Source organism: Oncorhynchus clarkii, chromosome 27, assembly GCF_045791955.1.
Source record: "Oncorhynchus clarkii lewisi isolate Uvic-CL-2024 chromosome 27, UVic_Ocla_1.0, whole genome shotgun sequence".
In the NCBI taxonomy this organism is placed as follows: domain Eukaryota; kingdom Metazoa; phylum Chordata; class Actinopteri; order Salmoniformes; family Salmonidae; genus Oncorhynchus; species Oncorhynchus clarkii.
Genome location: NC_092173.1, coordinates 9,609,798 through 9,627,983, shown reverse-complemented (window position 1 = coordinate 9,627,983; position 18,186 = coordinate 9,609,798). Strand labels below are relative to the sequence as shown.

General features: G+C 54.4%; 1 protein-coding gene across 1 annotated transcript in view; it reads right to left on the bottom strand.

Moving 5' to 3' along the window:
* Positions 1-315: 315 nt before the first annotated feature.
* The window catches only part of LOC139385648 (sodium-dependent serotonin transporter-like), a 41,147-nt gene continuing 23,276 nt past the window's right edge, over positions 316-18,186 (bottom strand). The window contains exons 5-14 of the mRNA XM_071130878.1: positions 11,866-12,004; positions 11,219-11,353; positions 9,461-9,564; positions 9,136-9,263; positions 8,123-8,235; positions 7,515-7,646; positions 4,094-4,193; positions 3,729-3,829; positions 3,466-3,633; positions 316-2,534 (exon numbers count right to left, since the gene is read on the bottom strand). Coding sequence (XP_070986979.1) covers positions 2,463-2,534; positions 3,466-3,633; positions 3,729-3,829; positions 4,094-4,193; positions 7,515-7,646; positions 8,123-8,235; positions 9,136-9,263; positions 9,461-9,564; positions 11,219-11,353; positions 11,866-12,004 — 1,192 coding nt within the window. The 3' untranslated portion in view covers positions 316-2,462. The remainder of the gene's footprint in view (positions 2,535-3,465; positions 3,634-3,728; positions 3,830-4,093; positions 4,194-7,514; positions 7,647-8,122; positions 8,236-9,135; positions 9,264-9,460; positions 9,565-11,218; positions 11,354-11,865; positions 12,005-18,186) is intronic.

Sequence of the window (18,186 nt, the reverse complement as noted above, 5' to 3'; positions counted from 1 at the left end):
GTTGCTGTCTATCTTGTCAATACAATCAAACATCTTTGACCCATCTCCCAATAACGAATTACCCGCCAATCACCCACACCTTTGAGCAATCACTTATCAAGCCTTTCTGGTGCTTCAAGCACCTGGCCCTAGCTGCTGCCCTTAGTGGTGGAATATGTATAGCAGAAAATGGACTGTCTAACTGTGCCCTCGGCATTAAACCACCTCATTCCTTAAATAATCTCAGAAATGAACCCAATTCAAGTGTTACAATGTTACAAAACAGTATTACAAAAGCATTGTGGGGGGGGGGGGAAATGCAAGAGGCATAGCTACTCATTTACATCTTAACTTTATTTATTTATTCATTCATATAATATGTATATCTTTCTTCTATACAGGTTTATTTCTCAATACAATCTTTAACAGACATACATAGGTCATACATTATATAGGCTCGAGAGGTACAAGGGAGTGGTTTTATCATCTTCATTGGATATTTTGGAGAGGAACAAGACAAGGTCACATCACAGACGCAAGCTGAAGCACAGGTTACACACACTGGCATGAACACACTGGCATGCACACACAGGTTACACACACTGGCATGCACACATAGGTTACACACACACAGGTTACACACACTGACAAAGTTGACAGAGTCTGACACTGCTACTTCAGTTCATAATGTACACACACATGCCCGCTGACACACACACACACGTGTATACACGCACACTCATGTATGCACGCTGACACACACACACACGTGTATACACGCACACTCATGTATGCACGCTCGCAAGGTATGCACGCTTAGACACACATACACCAATCCCCAGGTAAAATACTATTTGAAATCGTTTCAAATACTTCAGATTTGATTGAGCTTGCCTGGTTCAACGGAACCAATAGAACAGTCGCAATCCTGCAAACCCCGCCCCTCTGGCACGAGGCAGGCTAAAACAAACCCCGCCCATCTGGCACGAGGCAGGCTAAAACAAACCCCGCCCATCTGGCACGAGGCAGGCTAAAACATACCCCGCCCATCTGGCACTAGGCAGGCCAAAGAAAACACAAAGTACTTGAAAGATTCCCTATAGTATTTGCACCCTGGTCTGATGCACACACAAACATAATCCATTCAAGAGAGTAGACAAGTATTCACAGAACAAAGAGAGACACACCGACACCAAGACTCACTTAATACACACGTCATACTACGACTCCCATTCCAACACACAACAGACTATTTGGTCGAAAGTAAAGACCGATACCTGTTTTTAGACACATCCTTGAAGACTGAGAGACAGAGATGAAGGAGATGAACATAGTTGTGTTCAATACTGGGTTCCCGATGTAGGCAGTTAGCGTGGAAATGGTGTTATACATATTAAGACGCTAAATCAAACTAAAATCAGCATGTCCGTTTATAGTAAATGAGTTAGACAAACACATGAACGTATAGATTTGAGAGCAATAATAATTATTTCAAATAAATATACATCTTACATTGGGATAATATAACCAACTCCTTCTGATCTGCACAGGGCCTGCGTACACGCGCACCAGAGCCTTCCATACTGCAGCTAAAGAATCCCCCCACATAACTGGACAAAGCCCCGTTTTCTCTTCTGAACTGGTCTCTATGTCCCCCAACAACTTGGATATGCTTACAGAGCATAATCAGTACTGCAGTGCGTCATACAACACCAACATACAGCGCTTCACCGTGTGGAGACGCTCTGACACTCATCATCAAGGCCCTTCATAGGTTCAGCCATCCCGTTCAGAAACACTGACTAGCTCCCACCAAGTCCTCCTAAAGCAGGACAACAGCTCACATCTGGAAATACCTGTAGAAATATCCATGGAATATTTGGTTTCATAGAGAAACTTAAAAAAGATACCTGCATTTTGCAATCAATGCCCAGCTAAATATCTGAACGCAGAACTCATGAAACAAGGATATAACCTCGAACGAAGCCGTGAGATGAGATGTTTGCTCGTGATATAAACATTGTTTCGTGGACCTGACAGAGCAGAGACAAGGAAGCGTGTATGTTTATGCCTCATACTGTGCGGATGGATTCCAATTGTAATGGACAGGTATAGACTTGAAAGGCAACATTACGCTTCAATAACAGTACACATGCCATTGTGCTGTGGCATCTAAAAACCCTCTGTCTGGTGGTTGAAATGCTCTGACCAGCGTGGCCCAGTATGAAACCAGTGACGACATTAGCCGCTAACAGAATGAGCCAGGAGGGAGACGACGGAGGAGGGGTGTGGGATGGCCCAGCGCCCCCACCTCAGCCCTGGGGTAAGTGGGATAAACAGGGTGCCTCTGTGCTTCGGTAGTCTGCTGTGGGGGTTCTGGAGGAGAAGTGGGATGGGGGGGGGTGAACCGTCCCCGTCCTGCAGTTGTGCTCTATGTCCAGCAGAGGGTGGTGTAGTCCACCCGGCCTGGTCAGACCACTGGGTCAGACGGCGTGGGTGATGATAATGTCACTGTGAGGCCCACTGGGTACAGGGGTGATGCCATTCAGGAGACGCTGAGGGATAAGGAAGGGAGGAAGGGCGGGACAGACAAGAGAGGGGTAGGAGGGGACACCAGAGTTATTTCATCCAAGCCACTGTCATTGAGGGTTGGGTTCACCTTGTAACACTAGAAGTTTTCGTGTTGAATCTTCCAAACAACATGCAAATTGGCACGTTGGCTGTTAGCCTATCCAGCACAGTGTCAAAGCTATCGAGCGAGACCCTCCTTTCCTCGGATTGGTTATTGCACAGTCGCTCCACTCATAAGGACTTTCCCGTGTCTGCTTCCATTGAAAGTGACAGATTTCTGGTAGTCTGAGCGCAAGAAGTGGTGCCTGGTAAAACTGTGGCGGAACCCAACAGATCGTTGTTATTGTGCGCTGTCACACAGACTATGTCATCCTGACCTCGCTCTGATCCGTCTGTCTACACTCACTGGCCGCAGCGGCAGGTTGGGCATACAACGCTCACACACGTAACACACACACACACACTAACACAGATGTACGACCAGAACACACACGTAACACACACACCCCCCTGCTGACACTGTCTTTCAGTCCCATTGTGTGGTGAGGCACTGGGGCAAACACTGGGCTTATTGGATGACAGGTTCATCAAAGGCAGGGAGAGGAGGGAGGGAGGCGCTGTGTGTACAAGGCTGTTTGATGTTGGTCTGTCTTCTCAAACAAGGAGCTGTTTTCTGGCTTGGCAACGTGACAGTGTGCAGGTGCCGCGGTGTCTGTTGCTTGTCTATGTTAGCGTGTGTGTGTTTTGTGTTTGTGTGTGTTTTGTGCTTGCACGCGCGAGTGTCTGAACCATAAGGTCTGGAAGCCATGGTGGCTTGTATTCCTACTCTCTGCATCTCTCCCTTTGATTGTGTTCTCTGTTAGTAGGACGGAAGGGGGACTGGAGGGGGACTGGAAGCCCTCTGGAGGCTCTTACCTGTTTAAAGGTCCCTTTGGCAGTGAGCAGGTGGTACACCATGTAGGCTGGTACACAGATGAAGGAGGACACTCCGATGCAGTAGCCCAGAACTGTGGTCCAGGGTGGGTAGATGTAGTCAAACAACTTGACCTCCGGGGGGAACGCCAGGAAACTGACAATGATGAACTGAGGAGAGATGAGACATAGATGTGGTTGTGTTTCGAATAGGAATATAGTGCCGGTGTTTGTGTGTCTGTGTGTGAGGGGGGGGGGGGCCTCACCAGTAGGAAGATGGGGCAGATGGCTACCCAGCACACCCTCCAGAATAGTCCAGGGGAGAAGCCCAGCATCATATTGACATCAGCGCAGAAACGACTGGTGCCTGAAAATGGACACAGACACACAATGAAACACATGCACTCACACACACTTTAGTCTCAATATGGAATAGAAATCAATCAATCAATGCATCCAGTGACTTCATTGTCCCAAATTAGAAATGTCTAGTGCAGACAGTCTAGGGCAGACAGGCTACAAACCAATCACAAACACACATCCCTTAAATCAACAACAAACAAAAAAAGCTGAATCCAAAGAATGTCAGACTATGTGAGCCTTGTCAACAATATCATTGTCAGCCATTTACCGTAGAACCAGGAAACAGCGATGACTTCTAGGAAGACCACAGTGATGACAGCAGGTCCTGTGGCGTACTCCTCAAACAGTTTCACCACAAACGCACCTCCCTAAAAACAGATTTCCAGAGAAACGCATGGGTGTTGGGAAACAAGCCACAAAGACAAAAGAGACAAAAGCTATAGAGACATTTATACAGTATATACTGCTGATGTTCCACCGGAGCTTATTTTCGACTTGTTTCCCGAGTGGGAGTGAGGCTGCGTGGGAGTGGGACCGAGCCTGCGTGGGAGTGGGACCGAGGCTGCGTGGGACCGAGGCTGCTTGGGAGTGGGACCGTGGCTGGTTGGGAGTGGGAACAAGGCTGGGTGGGAGTGGGACCGAGGCTGCGTGGGAGTGGGACCGAGGCTGCTTGGGAGTGGGAACAAGCCTGGGTGGGAGTGGGACCGAGGCTGGGTGGGAGTGGGACTGAGGCTGGGTGGGAGTGGGACTGAGGCTGGGTGGGAATGGGACTGAGGCTGGTTGGGAATGGGACTGAGGCTGGGTGGGAGTGGGACTGAGGCTGGGTGGGAGTGGGAGCGGGACCGAAGCTGGGTCGGAGTGGGACTGAGGCTGGGTGGGAATGGGACAGAGGCTAAGTGGGAGTGGGACAGAGGCTAAGTGGGAGTGGGACCGAGGTGGGTGGGAGTGGGACCAAGGCTGAGTAGGAGTGGGACCGAGGCTGGGTGGGAGTGGGACCGAGACTGGGTGGGAGTGGGACCGAGGCTGGGTGGGAGTGGGACCGAGGCCGAGTAGGAGTGGGACCGAGACTGGGTGGGAGTGGGACCGAGGCTGGGTGGGAGTGGGACTGAGACTGGGTGGGAGTGGGACCGAGGCTGGGTGGGAGTGGGAGCGGGACCGGTACCGAGGCTGGGTGGGAGTGGGACCGAGACTGCGTGGGAGTGGGACCGAGGCTGGGTGGGAGTGGGACTGAGACTGGGTGGGAGTGGGACCGAGGCTGGGTGGGAGTGGGAGCGGGACCGGTACCGAGGCTGGGTGGGAGTGGGACCGAGACTGCGTGGGAGTGGGACCGAGCCTGCGTGGGAGTGGGAGCGGGACCGGTACCGAGGCTGGGTGGGAGTGGGACCGAGACTGCGTGGGAGTGGGACCGAGCCTGCGTGGGAGTGGGACAGAGGCTGCGTGGGAGTGGGACAGAGGCTGTGTGGGAGTGGGACCAAGGTGGGTGGGAGTGGGACCGAGGCTGAGTAGGAGTGGGACCGAGGCTGAGTAGGAGTGGGACCGAGGCTGATTGGGTACGAGGCTGTGTTCAAGTGGGACCGAGACTGGGTGGAAGTGGGACCGAGGCTGGGTGGGAGGGGGAGCGGGACCGGGACCGAGGCTGGGTGGGAGTGGGACCGAGACTGGGTGGGAGTGGGACCGAGACTGGGTGGGAGTGGGACCGAGGCTGAGTGGGACCGAGGCTGAAGGGAGGTAGGACCGAGTCCACGTGGGAGTGGGACAGAGGCAGAGTGGGACAGAGGCCGAGTGGGACAGAGGTCGCGTGGCAGTGGGACCAAAGCCGAGTGGGAGTGGGACCGAGGCCAGGTGGTAGTGGGACCGAGGCTGCGTGGGAGTGGACCCGAGGCCGAGTGGGAGTGGGACCGAGGCCGAGTGGGAGTGGGACCGAGTGGGAGTGGGAGTGGGACAGAGGCCGAGTGGGAGTGGGACCAAGGCGGGTGGAGTGGGACCGAGGCTGGATGGAGTGGGACCGAGGCTGGGTGGGAGTGGTATTGAGGTTGAGTGGGGCTGCGTGGGAGTGGGACGAGGCTGCGTGGGAGTGGGACAAAGGCTGCGTGGGAGTGGGACAGAGGCTGAGTGGGAGTGGGACCGAGGTGGGTGGAGTGAGACCGAGGCTGAGTAGGAGTGGGACCGAGGCTGAGTGGGACCGAGGCTGTGTTTGAGTGGGACCGAGGCTGGGTGGGAGTGGGACCGAGACTGGGTGGGAGTGGGACCGAGCCTGTGTGGGAGTGGGACAGAGGATGCGTGGGAGTGGGACAGAGGCAGAGTGGGAGTGGGACCGAGGCCGAGTGGGACCGAGGCTGAGTGGGAGTAGGACCGAGGCCACGTGGAGTGGGACAGAGGCCGAGTGGGACAGAAACCAAGTGCGACAGAGACTGCGTGGGAGTGGGACCAAGGCCAAGTGGAAGTGGGACCGAGGCCGAGTGGGAGTGGGTTCGAGGCCAGGTGGGAGTAGGACCGAGGCTGCGTGGGAGTGGGACCGAGGCCGAGTGGGAGTGGGACCGAGGCCGAGTGGGAGTGGGACCGAGGCTGAGTGGGAGTGGGCTTGAGGCTCCATGGGAGTGGGACTGAGGCTGCGTGGGAGTGGGACCGAGGCTGGGTGGGAGTGGGACTGATGCGGGTGGAGTCGGACCGAGACTGGGTGGGAGTGGGAGCGAGGCTGGGTGGGAGAGGGACTGATGCGGGTGGAGTCGGACCGAGACTGGGTGGGAGTGGGAGCGAGGCTGAGTAGGAGAGGGACTGAGGCTGCGTGGAGTGGAGTGGAGTGGGACCGAGGCTGCGTGGAGTGGAACCAAGACTGGGTGGAGTGGGACAGAGATGATTGGGAGAGGGACAGATGCTGCGTGGGAGTGGGACCAAGGCTGGGTGGGAGTGGGACCGAGGCTGGGTGGGAGTTGGACCGAGGCTGGGTGGGAGATGGACCGAGGCCGAGTGGGAGAGGGACCGAGGCCGAGTGGGAGAGGGACCGAGGCCGAGTGGGAAAGGGACCGAGGCCGAGTGGGAGTGGGACCGAGGCCGAGTGGGAGTGGGACCGAGGCCACATGGGAGTGGGGCCGAGGCCACGTGGGAGTGGGGCCGAGGCCGCGTGGGAGTGGGACCGATGCCGCGTGGGAATGGGACCGAGGCCGCGTGGGAATGGGACCGAGGCCGCGTGGGAGTGGGACCGATGCCGCGTGGGAGTGGGACCGAGGCCGCGTGGGAGTGGGACCGAGAGAGCGTGAGAGTGGGACCGAGAGAGCGTGAGAGTGGGACCGAGGCCGAGTCGGAGTGGGTCCGAGGCCAGGTTGGGGTGGGACCAAGGCTGAGTGGGAAAGGGACCGAGGTTGAGTGGGAGAGGAACCGAGACCCGGTTGGGAGCGGGACCGAGGCTGCGTGGGAGTGGGACCGAGGCTGCGTGGTAGTGGGACCGAGGCTGAGTGGGAAAGGGACCGAGGTTGAGTGGGAGAGGGACCGAGGCCGGTTGGGAGCGGGACCGAGGCTGCGTGGGAGTGGGACCGAGGCTGCGTGGTAGTGGGACCGAGGCTGAGTGTGAAAGGGACCGAGGTTGAGTGGGAGAAGGACCGAGGCTGAGTGGGAGAGGGACCGAGGCTGAGTGGGAGAGGGACCGAGGCTGCGTGGGAGTGGGACCGAGGCTAGGTAGAGTGGAGACTCACGTAGGTGAGGGTGGAGAGCGCTCCCAGGTAGCAGACACACACCAGACCCAGGACAAACAACTCCCTCCTCCTAGACAACAATTGGGGGAACTCATCCAGCATGGCTGTGATCACCCCCTCCAGACCGGCAAACTACACAGGGAGACAAGATGGGAGAGACATTAAATTGAAATTTAATTGAGAGGGAGAGAGAAGGAGTAGGAGCCAGTAGAGGAGAGAGAGAGAGAGAGAGAGAGAGAGAGAGAGAGAGAGAGAGAGAGAGAGAGAGAGAGAGAGAGAAAAGGAGAGACAGATGAGAGTGATGAGTGAGAGAGAGAGAAAAAAATCATAGCGCAGCTATAGAAAATCTCTATAAACAGGCAAACCCAGACAGAAAGACACAAACTGTCCCTTATGCATAACAATAAGTTCTGTTGACAGTACACCCCCCCCCCCTCCCCACCCACACTCAGAGCCTGGCTGAATATACACTCAACACACTCAATAAACTAGTAAACATAATAGAACTGATCAAAAACAGACATTAATCAATTTGAAAACCAGTCTAATAATTATGTGTGCATACTGTGTGCATAGTGTGTGTGTGTGTGTGTGTGTGTGCCACTGACCGTGCTGTCCAGCCCCAGCATGATGATCATGAGGAAGAAGATGATGGCGAAGAAGGTGGCAGCGGGCATGTTGGCGATGGCTTCAGCATAGATGATGAACAGCAGACTGGGACCTGGCAGAAGACAGACAGTCAACACGTTAGGAAAGGGAACACACACACACACACACACACACGGTCAAAATGTGGCATCTTAACTGTCCTCTTTCATGTTTGAAACCACTTAAGGCATCGTAATTATTTCCATATGGGTCCCTGAGGATGTTATATATGGTGTTGGGCCTTGATCAAAAAGGAATAGTGAGCACTTAGTCTTGATGGAGGCGAGAGTAACTAGAACCGTAGCAGAGAATTTGTTATGTCCTCTCTTTGAACTCTCTTTCTTACCTTAGGACTCTCCACGGTCTGGTCTGTACTCACTTGCCAGATGTCTGACCTCAGATAACCTCTGAACTATCTGGGCCTGTGTTCCCAAAGCGTCTCAGAGTAGGAGTGTTGGATCTAGGATCTGGTCACCCACTCCTACTTTTTAGCAAAGAGCAATTTCTCAAGCAAGAATTTAGCAAGGCCTGTCTGGGAGTGGTCTGAGTGGGGAGGGGAAAACTGAAAACTAGCTGTTATTGGTAGAGGTTTGGCGCTCTTTCTTATTGGTGATGTCACCATGGAAGGCCAAACCTCTATCCCAGCAGAAGAGGCAGAAATTTCAGGAGTTTTTTTCAAACAGCTCCTACACTAAAAGGGCATTATCATCTTTTTCACTATTTCACAGTATTATACCAACCTCATAGTGTGGAAATATATATAAAACACAGGAAAATCATGTTTTTGACTGCACTGGGCCTTTAAGATCATATTGAATAAGATTACAAGCGAAGGGAGAGGACACCTGATCCTAGATCAGCACTCCTACTCTGAGACTCTTATGAATATGGGCCCTGATGTAAAGTAAATCAATCGTACAACAACTGCTACATATGAAAAGTCGATTTTCAATTTGGGATTTGATTGATTTACCAGCATCCTTGGCTACTGTCTCCACGCCTATTTTGCGCATCTCAGCCATGTAGCCGAGCACAGTAAAGATGACAAACCCAGAGAGGAAACTGGTCAGGCAGTTCACCGAGCTGGTCACCAACGCATCCCTGAGAGAGGGGGATAAAGGGATGGTGAGAGGGGAAGAGAAAAGGAGGGAGGTAGAGAGAGAGGGAGAAAGATAGATACAGAAAGAGGGTGATAGGAGAAGAGAGAGGATTAACAACAAGTCACAGGCAACAGAAATACATTTCACATGGCAGGTTCATAAACAGATTGTACTGTATCAAGAGAAATGGAGTCTGACTTGTAGCAGTTGTTGTGAAAGGGGTTGTAGCTGGCAAAGGCCAGGAGCACCCCAAAACCTGGTCCCAGAGAGAAGAAGATCTGAGCTGCAGCATCAATCCATACCTGTGAGAGAGAGGGGGAGAGAGAGAGGGAGGAGAGAGATGGGGAGAGAGAGAGGAGAGAGAGAGGGGGAGAGAGAGAGGAGAGAGGGAGGGAGAGGAGAGAGAGAGGGAGGAGAGAGAGAGGGGGAGAGAGAGAGGAGAGAGGGAGGGAGAGGGAGAGAGAAAGGGAGGGGGAGAGAGAATGGGAGGGGGAGAGAGCGAGGGAGAGAGATGGAGAGAGAGAGGAGAGAGAGAGGGAGTGAGATGGAGAGAGAGAGAGGGGAGAGAGGGAGTGAGAGAGGGGGAAGAGGGGAGAAGGAGAGAGAGAGCGGGGGGAGAGAGAGAGGGCGAGAAGGAGATGGGGAGGGAGAGAGAGAGGGCAAGATGGGGGGCGAGAGAAAAGGGAGACGGGGAGAGAGAGAGAGAGGGAAGGGAGAGGGGGAGAGAGAGGGACAGTTAAAGCGAGGGGGAGAGAGTGCGGGGGAGAGAGAAGGAGAGAGAAAGAGAGAGGGGGAGAGGGGGAGAGGGAGAGAGGGGGGAGAGGGAGAGAGGAGGGGAGCGAGAGGGAGACGGGGAGAGGGGGGATAGAGAGGGGAGATGGGGAGAGAGAGGGGGGAGAGAGGGAGGGAGAGAGGAGGGGAGTGAGAGGAAGAGAGAGAGAAAAGGGAGAGGGGAGAGCGAGAGAGGGAGATGGGGAGAGAGAGAGGGGGAGAGAGGGAGGGAGAGGAGAGAGAGAGGGAGGAGAGAGAGAGGGGGAGAGAGAGAGGAGAGAGGGAGGGAGAGGGAGAGGGAGAGAGAAAGGGAGGGGGAGAGAGAATGGGAGGGGGAGAGAGAATGGGAGTGGGAGAGAGCGAGAGAGAGAGATGGAGAGAGAGAGGAGAGAGAGAGGGAGTGAGATGGAGAGAGAGAGAGGGGAGAGAGGGAGTGAGAGAGGGGGAAGAGGGGAGAAGGAGAGAGAGAGCGGGGGGAGAGAGAGAGGGCAAGAAGGAGATGGGGAGGGAGAGAGAGAGGGCAAGATGGGGGGCGAGAGAAAAGGGAGACGGGGAGAGAGAGAGAGAGAGAGGGAATTGAGAGGGGGAGAGAGAGGGACAGTTAAAACGAGGGGGAGAGAGTGCGGGGGAGAGAGAAGGAGAGAGAAAGAGAGAGGGGGAGAGGGGGAGAGGGAGAGAGGGGGGAGATGGAGAGAGGAGGGGAGCGAGAGGGAGACGGGGAGAGGGGGATAGAGAGAGGGAGATGGGGAGAGAGAGGGGGGAGAGAGGGAGGGAGAGAGGAGGGGAGTGAGAGGAAGAGAGAGAGAAAAGGGAGAGGGGAGAGAGAGAGAGGGAGATGGGGAGAGAGAGAGGGGGAGAGAGGGAGGGAGAGAGGAGGGGAGTGAGAGGAAGAGATAGGGCGAGACAGGGGGGAGAGAGTGTGAGAAAGAAAAGGGAGAGGGGGAGAGAGAAAGGGGGAGAGAGAGGGGGGAGAGAGAAAGGGGGAGAGGGAGAGAGAGAGAGAGAGGGGAGAGTGAGAGAGAGAGAGAGAGAGAGAGGGGGGGGGAGGGAGAGAGAGGGGGAGAGGGAGAGTGTGAGAGACAAACTGGAGATTAGGAAGACATCAGGCAGAAAGATTCGGAGTCAGCATGTTTTATGATGACACAAGATTGTCTGGAAACCTACACCAATAGTTGGCTAACTCACTGTGGTGCTGAGTAGTTTCCCCCAATCAGGTTTGAGGTAGAAGACCACGCCCCTCCAGGCCCCGGGCAGAGTGGCCCCACGAACGAGCAGCACCAGCAAGACAAGGTAGGGGAAGGTGGCTGTCACCCACACCACCTGAGAGAGAAGGGTGGGGGAGAGAGAGGGGGGGGGAGCGAGAGAGAGAGAAGGGTGGGGGAGGGAGAGTGAGAGAGAGAGAGAGAGAGAGAGAGAGAGGGTGGGGGAGAGAGAGAGAGAGGGTGGGGGAGGGAGAGAGAGAGAGAGGGGGAGAGAGAGAGAGGGGTGGGGGAGGGAGAGAGAGAGAGAGAGAGAGAGAGAGAGAGAGAGGGTGGGGGAGAGAGAGAGGGGGAGGGAGGGAGCGAGAGAGGGGGGGTGGGGGAGAGAGAGGGGGGAGAGAGGGAGAGAGAGAGAGAGAGAGAGAGAGAGAGAGAGAGAGAGAGGGGGGGGCGAGAGAGAGAGAGAGAGAGAGAGAGAGAGAGAGAGAGAGAGAGAGAGAGAGAGAGATGGATGGGGGAGAGAGAAAGAGAGGGAAAGAGAGTTGGGCACGTATGAATAAAAGACATCAGTGAGAAACAGATTTCACAGTATTTATCGACTATCATCTACTGTTTGTCCATCCCTCTGCTCACCTTGCCAGAGGTCTTGACTCCCTTCCAGATGCTGAAGTAGACGATGGTGAAGATGAACAGGAGGCAGAGAGCCAGCTGCCAACTCACACTGCCTAGCTGGTGTAGACCTGGAGACAGGTGTACCTGCAGTACCTGACGCCTATACGGAACAGAGAGGGATGAGCAAAATGGATGAGGAGAGGAGGGTATAGAGAGAGGGGGATGAGGCGAGGAGAGGGATGAGAGGTTAAAGAGGGATCAGGGGAGAGGGATGAGGAGAGGGAGGGGTGAGAGAGAGGGATGGGGAGAGGGGGGGTCCAATCAGGGAGAGGAGAGGGATTGTCAGGAAGAGAGAAATCAGCGAGAAGAGAAAGATGCGCGGGGAAAGAAGGTTGAGAAGAGGGGATGGAGAGATGGGGAGAGGGGGGAGATGGGGAGAGGGGGGAGATGGGGAGATGGGGGAGATGGGGGAAAGAAGGTTAAGAAGAGGGGATGGAGAGATGGGGAGATGGGGGAAAGAAGGTTAAGAAGAGGGGATGGAGAGATGGGGAGAGGGGGAGATGGGGAGAGGGGGAGATGGGGAGAGGGGGGAGGGGGAGAGGGGGAGATGGGGAGATTGGGGAGAGGGGGAGATGGGGAGAGGGGGGAGAGGGGGAGATGGGGGAGATGGGGGAAAGAAGGTTAAGAAGAGGGGATGGAGAGATGGGGAGATGAAGAGATGGGGAGAGGGGGGAGATGGGGGAGATGGGGAGATGGGGGAGATGGGGAAATGGGGAGATGGGGAGATGGGGGAGATGGAGAGATGGGGGGGATGGGGGAGATGGAGAGATGGGGGAGATGGGGGAAAGAAGGTTAAGAAGAGGGGATGGAGAGATGGGGAGATGGAGAGATGGGGAGAGGGGGAGATGGGGGAGATGGAGAGATGGGGAGATGGGGGAGATGGGGGAAAGAAGGTTAAGAAGAGGGGATGGAGAGATGGGGAGATGGAGAGATGGGGAGATGGAGAGATGGGGAGATGGAGAGATGGGGAGAGGGAGAGATGGGGAGATGGGGAGATGGGGGAGATGGAGAGATGGGGGAGATGGAGAGATGGGGAGAGGGAGAGATGGGGAGAGGGAGAGATGGGGAGAGGGAGAGATGGGGAGATGGGGAGATTGGGGAGATGGGGAGATGGGGGAGATGGGGGAAAGAAGGTTAAGAAGAGGGTATGGAGAGATGGGGAGATGAAGAGATGGGGAGAGGGGGGAGAGGGGGAGATGGGGAAATGGGGAGATGGGGAGATGGGGGAGATGGAGAGATGGGGGGGTGGGGGAGATGGAGAGATGGGGGAGATGGGGGAAAGAAGGTTAAGAAGAGGGGATGTAGAGATGGGGAGATGGAGAGATGGGGAGAGGGGGAGATGGGGGAGATGGAGGGATGGGGGAGATGGGGAGATGGGGGAGATGGGGGAGATGGAGAGATGGGGAGATGGGGGAGATGGGGGAAAGAAGGTTAAGAAGAGGGGATGGAGAGATGGGGAGATGGAGAGATGGGGAGATGGAGAGATGGGGAGAGGGAGAGATGGGGAGATGGGGAGATGGGGGAGATGGAGAGATGGGGAGAGGGAGAGATGGGGAGAGGGAGAGATGGGGAGATTGGGGAGATGGGGAGATGGGGGAGATGGAGAGATGGGGGAGATGGGGGAAAGAAGGTTAAGAAGAGGGGATGGAGAGATGGGGAGATGGGGAGATGGAGAGATGGGGAGAGGGAGAGATGGGGAGATGGGGGAGATGGAGATATGGGGGAGATGGAGAGATGGGGAGATGGGGAGAGGGAGAGATGGGGAGAGGGAGAGATGGGGAGATTGGGGAGATGGGGAGATGGGGGAGATGGGGGAAAGAAGGTTAAGAAGAGGGGATGGAGAGATGGGGAGATGGAGAGATGGGGAGATGGAGAGATGGGGAGATGGGGGAGATGGAGAGATGGGGGAGATGGGGGAGATGGAGAGATTGGGAGATGGGGAGATGGGGGAGATGGAGAGAGGGGGAGATTGGGGAGATGGGGAGATGGGGGAGATGGGGGAGATGGGGAGAGGGAGAGGGGGAGATGGGGGAGATGGGGAGATGGGGGAGATGGGGGAGATGGGGGAGATGGAGAGATGGGGAGATGGGGGAGATGGGGGAAAGAAGGTTAAGAAGAGGGGATGGAGAGATGGGGAGATGGAGAGATGGGGAGAGGGGGGAGGGGGAGATGGGGGAGATGGGGAGATGGGGGAGATGGGGAGATGGAGAGATGGGGGAGATGGGGGAGATGGGGGAGATTGGGAGATGGGGGAGATGGGGGAAAGAAGGTTAAGAAGAGGGGATGGAGAGATGGGGAGATGGAGAGATGGGGAGATGGAGAGATGGGGAGATGGGGGAGATGGGGGAGATGGGGAGATGGTGAGATGGGGAGAGGGAGAGATGGGGAGATGGGGGAGATGGGGAGATGGGGGAAAGAAGGTTAAGAAGAGGGGATGGAGAGATGGGGAGATGGGGGAAAGAAGGTTAAGAAGAGGGGATGGAGAGATGGGGAGAGGGGGAGATGGGGAGATGGGGAGATGGGGGAGATGGGGAGATGGGGGAGATGGGGGAAAGAGGTTAAGAAGAGGGGATGGAGAGATGGGGAGATGGAGAGATGGGGAGATGGAGAGATGGGGAGAGGGAGAGATGGGGGAGATGCGGGAGATGGAGAGATGGGGAGATGGAGAGATGGGGAGATGGAGAGATGGGGAGATGGGGGAGATGGGGGAGATGGAGAGATGGGGAAAGAAGGTTAAGAAGAGGGGATGGAGAGATGGGGAGATGGGGGGAAATAAGGTTAAGAAGAGGGGATGGAGAGATGGGGAGATGAAGAGATGGGGGAGATGGAGAGATGGGGGAGATGGAGAGATGGGGGAGATGGGGGAGATGGGTGAAAGAAGGTTAAGAAGAGGGGATGGAGAGATGGGGAGATGGAGAGATGGGGAGAGGGGGAGATGGGGAGATGGGGGAGATGGAGAGATGGGGGAGATGGGGGAGATGGAGAGATGGGGAGATGGGGAGATGGGGGAGATGGAGAGAGGGGGAGATTGGGGAGATGGGGAGATGGGGGAGATGGGGAGAGGGGGAGATGGGGGAGATGGGGGAGATGGAGAGATGGGGGAAAGAAGGTTAAGAAGAGGGGATGGAGAGATGGGGAGAGGGGGGAGGGGGAGATGGGGGAGATGGGGAGATGGGGGAGATGGGGGAGATGGGGAGATGGAGAGATGGGGGAGATGGGGGAGATGGGGAGATGGGGGAGATGGGGAGATGGGGGAGATGGGGGAGATGGGGAGATGGGGGAGATGGGGAGATAGAGAGATGGGGAGATGGGGGAGATGGGGGAAAGAAGATTAAGAAGAGGGGGTGGAGAGATGGGGAGATGGAGAGATGGGGAGAGGGAGAGATGGGGAGATGGGGAGATGGGGGAGATGGGGGAGATGGGGGAGATGGGGAGATGGGGGAGATGGGGGAGATGGAGAGATGGGGAGATGGGGAGAGGGAGAGATGGGGAGATGGGGGAGATGGGGAGATTGGGGAGATGGGGAGATGGAGAGATGGGGAGATGGGGGAGATGGGGGAGATGGGGGAGATGGAGAGATGGGGAGAGGGAGAGATGGGGAGATGGGGGAGATGGGGAGATTGGGGAGATGGGGAGATGGAGAGATGGGGAGATGGGGGAGATGGGGGAAAGAAGGTTAAGAAAAGGGGATGGAGAGATGGGGAGATGGAGAGATGGGGAGAGGGGGGAGGGGGAGATGGGGAGAGGGGGGAGATGGGGGAGATGGGGGAGATGGGGAGATGGATAGATGGGGGAAAGAAGGTTAAGAAGAGGGGATGGAGAGATGGGGAGATGGGGGAAAGAAGGTTGAGAAGAGGGGGATGAGACAGAATAACAGAGAAAGGAGCCATTTACATTGAAATGATCAAGAGAGAAAAGGAAAAGCACTCGTACATCTGAGGTTGGCAGGCTGCTCGTAGCAGGTACGTACAGTATGAGCATCATTTGATGGTATTCTGAAAGCGTATTTAGCTTCGGTACGCTAAATAAACACACTGTGCAAGTTTTTATTTGATTTCCAGGGTCATAAAGGAAGGGCGTGAAGGGAGTAGGCAAGAGATGGAGTAGGCAAGAGATGGAGTAGGCAAGAGATGGAGTAGTCAAGAGATGGAGTAGTCAAGAGATGGAGTAGGCAAGAGATGGAGTAGGCAAGAGATGGAGTAGTCAAGAGATGGAGTAGGCAAGAGATGGAGTAGGCAAGAGATGGAGTAGGCAAGAGATGGAGTAGGCAAGAGATGGAGTAGGCAAGAGATGGATCAAATGAAAACGACAAGGCTACAAACTGAACAAACATATTGTAGATGCGTGATGCTGATCCAACTGACGTGCCTCGTTTAAATAAAGGTTAAATTAACAAAATAAAACAACTGAAGAAGGATATAAGTTAACTTGGCTAAAAGAACTCTCGGTCTCTCAAAAAAAGGCTGTGGAACACACACACACACACACACACATACACCCACACACACAGAGGTGTTTTGACATACAATTCTTTCAACTTACATGTTGGACAGGAGCTATAGGAGGAGGGGCTCACTGTAGTGGCTGGAATGGAACGGTATCAAACACATTAAACATATGGAAACCACATTTGACTCTGTTCCATTCCACTGAGCCCGTCCTCCTATAGCTCCTCCCACCAGCCTCCATTCTTCCTGCTAGGCCACCATGTCTCTGTCAATGACTGATTTCAACTGTGCTGTATCAGCTCTGTTAAAAGTAGTGATTAAGTCGGGAGTCCCATAGGGCGGCGCAGAATTGGCCCAGCGGCGTCCGGGTTAGCGCTCATCGCGCTCTAGCGACTCCTTGTGGCGGGCCTGGTGCCTGCAGGCTGACCTCAGTCGTCACTTGAACGGTGTTTCCTCCGACACACTGGTGCAGCTGGCTTCCGGGTTAAGCGGGCGAGTGTTAAGAAGCGCGGTTTTTGGCGGGTCATCATTTTATGTTGACCGACTTTTTGCCTAAGTTTTCTCAAGTTGGAGCTACGTTTGGGTCGACTTAACCTTTCAAGTTCAGGTAACACTTTAACTTACAAGAGGTGGAACCCGTTAATACTAATTAGTTTAAACAACTAGAATTGTTTGAAAGTGTAGCCTGTCTACCGTCTGCATACCCTATAGGAAACATCCTTTCTCAATGTTTCACTCACTGCCTCCTCCATCAATCCCTCTCTTTTCACCTCCCGTCAATCCGCCACGTTCTCATCTTCCCTACCTGCCTTTCATCCACCCATCCAGTCACTCTTCCCCGTCTCGACTCCCTCTTCTCTATCGAGCCCATCATGCTGTCTATCCCTCTCTCCTCCGCTGTCGCTGGCATCTCTGTGCTCGTCCCTCCGCCCTGCCTTTTGCACTTACAGTGCCTTGCGAAAGTATTCGGCCCCCTTGAACTTTGCGACCTTTTGCCACATTTCAGGCTTCAAACATAAAGATATAAAACTGTATTTTTTTGTGAAGAATCAACAACAAGTGGGACACAATCATGAAGTGGAACGACATTTATTGGATATTTCAAACTTTTTTAACAAATCAAAAACTGAAAAATTGGGCGTGCAAAATTATTCAGCCCCTTTACTTTCAGTGCAGCAAACTCTCTCCAGAAGTTCAGTGAGGATCTCTGAATGATCCAATGTTGACCTAAATGATAAATACAATCCACCTGTGTGTAATCAAGTCTCCGTATAAATGCACCTGCACTGTGATAGTCTCAGAGGTCCGTTAAAAGCGCAGAGAGCATCATGAAGAACAAGGAACACACCAGGCAGGTCCGAGATACTGTTGTGAAGAAGTTTAAAGCCGGAATTGGATACAAAAAGATTTCCTAAGCTTTAAACATCCCAAGGAGCACTGTGCAAGTGATAATATTGAAATGGAAGGAGTATCAGACCACTGCAAATCTACCAAGACCTGGCCGTCCCTCTAAACTTTCAGCTCATACAAGGAGAAGACTGATCAGAGATGCAGCCAGGAGGCCCATGATCACTCTGGATGAACTGCAGAGATCTACAGCTGAGGTGGGAGACTCTGTCCATAGGACAACAATCAGTCGTATATTGCACAAATCTGGTTTTTATGGAAGAGTCGCAAGAAGAAAGTCATTTCTTAAAGATATCCATAAAAAGTGTTGTTTAAAGTTTGCCACAAGCCACCTGGGAGACACGCCAAACATGTGGAAGAAGGTGCTCTGGTCAGATGAAACCAAAATTGAACTTTTTGGCAACAATGCAAAACGTTATGTTTGGCG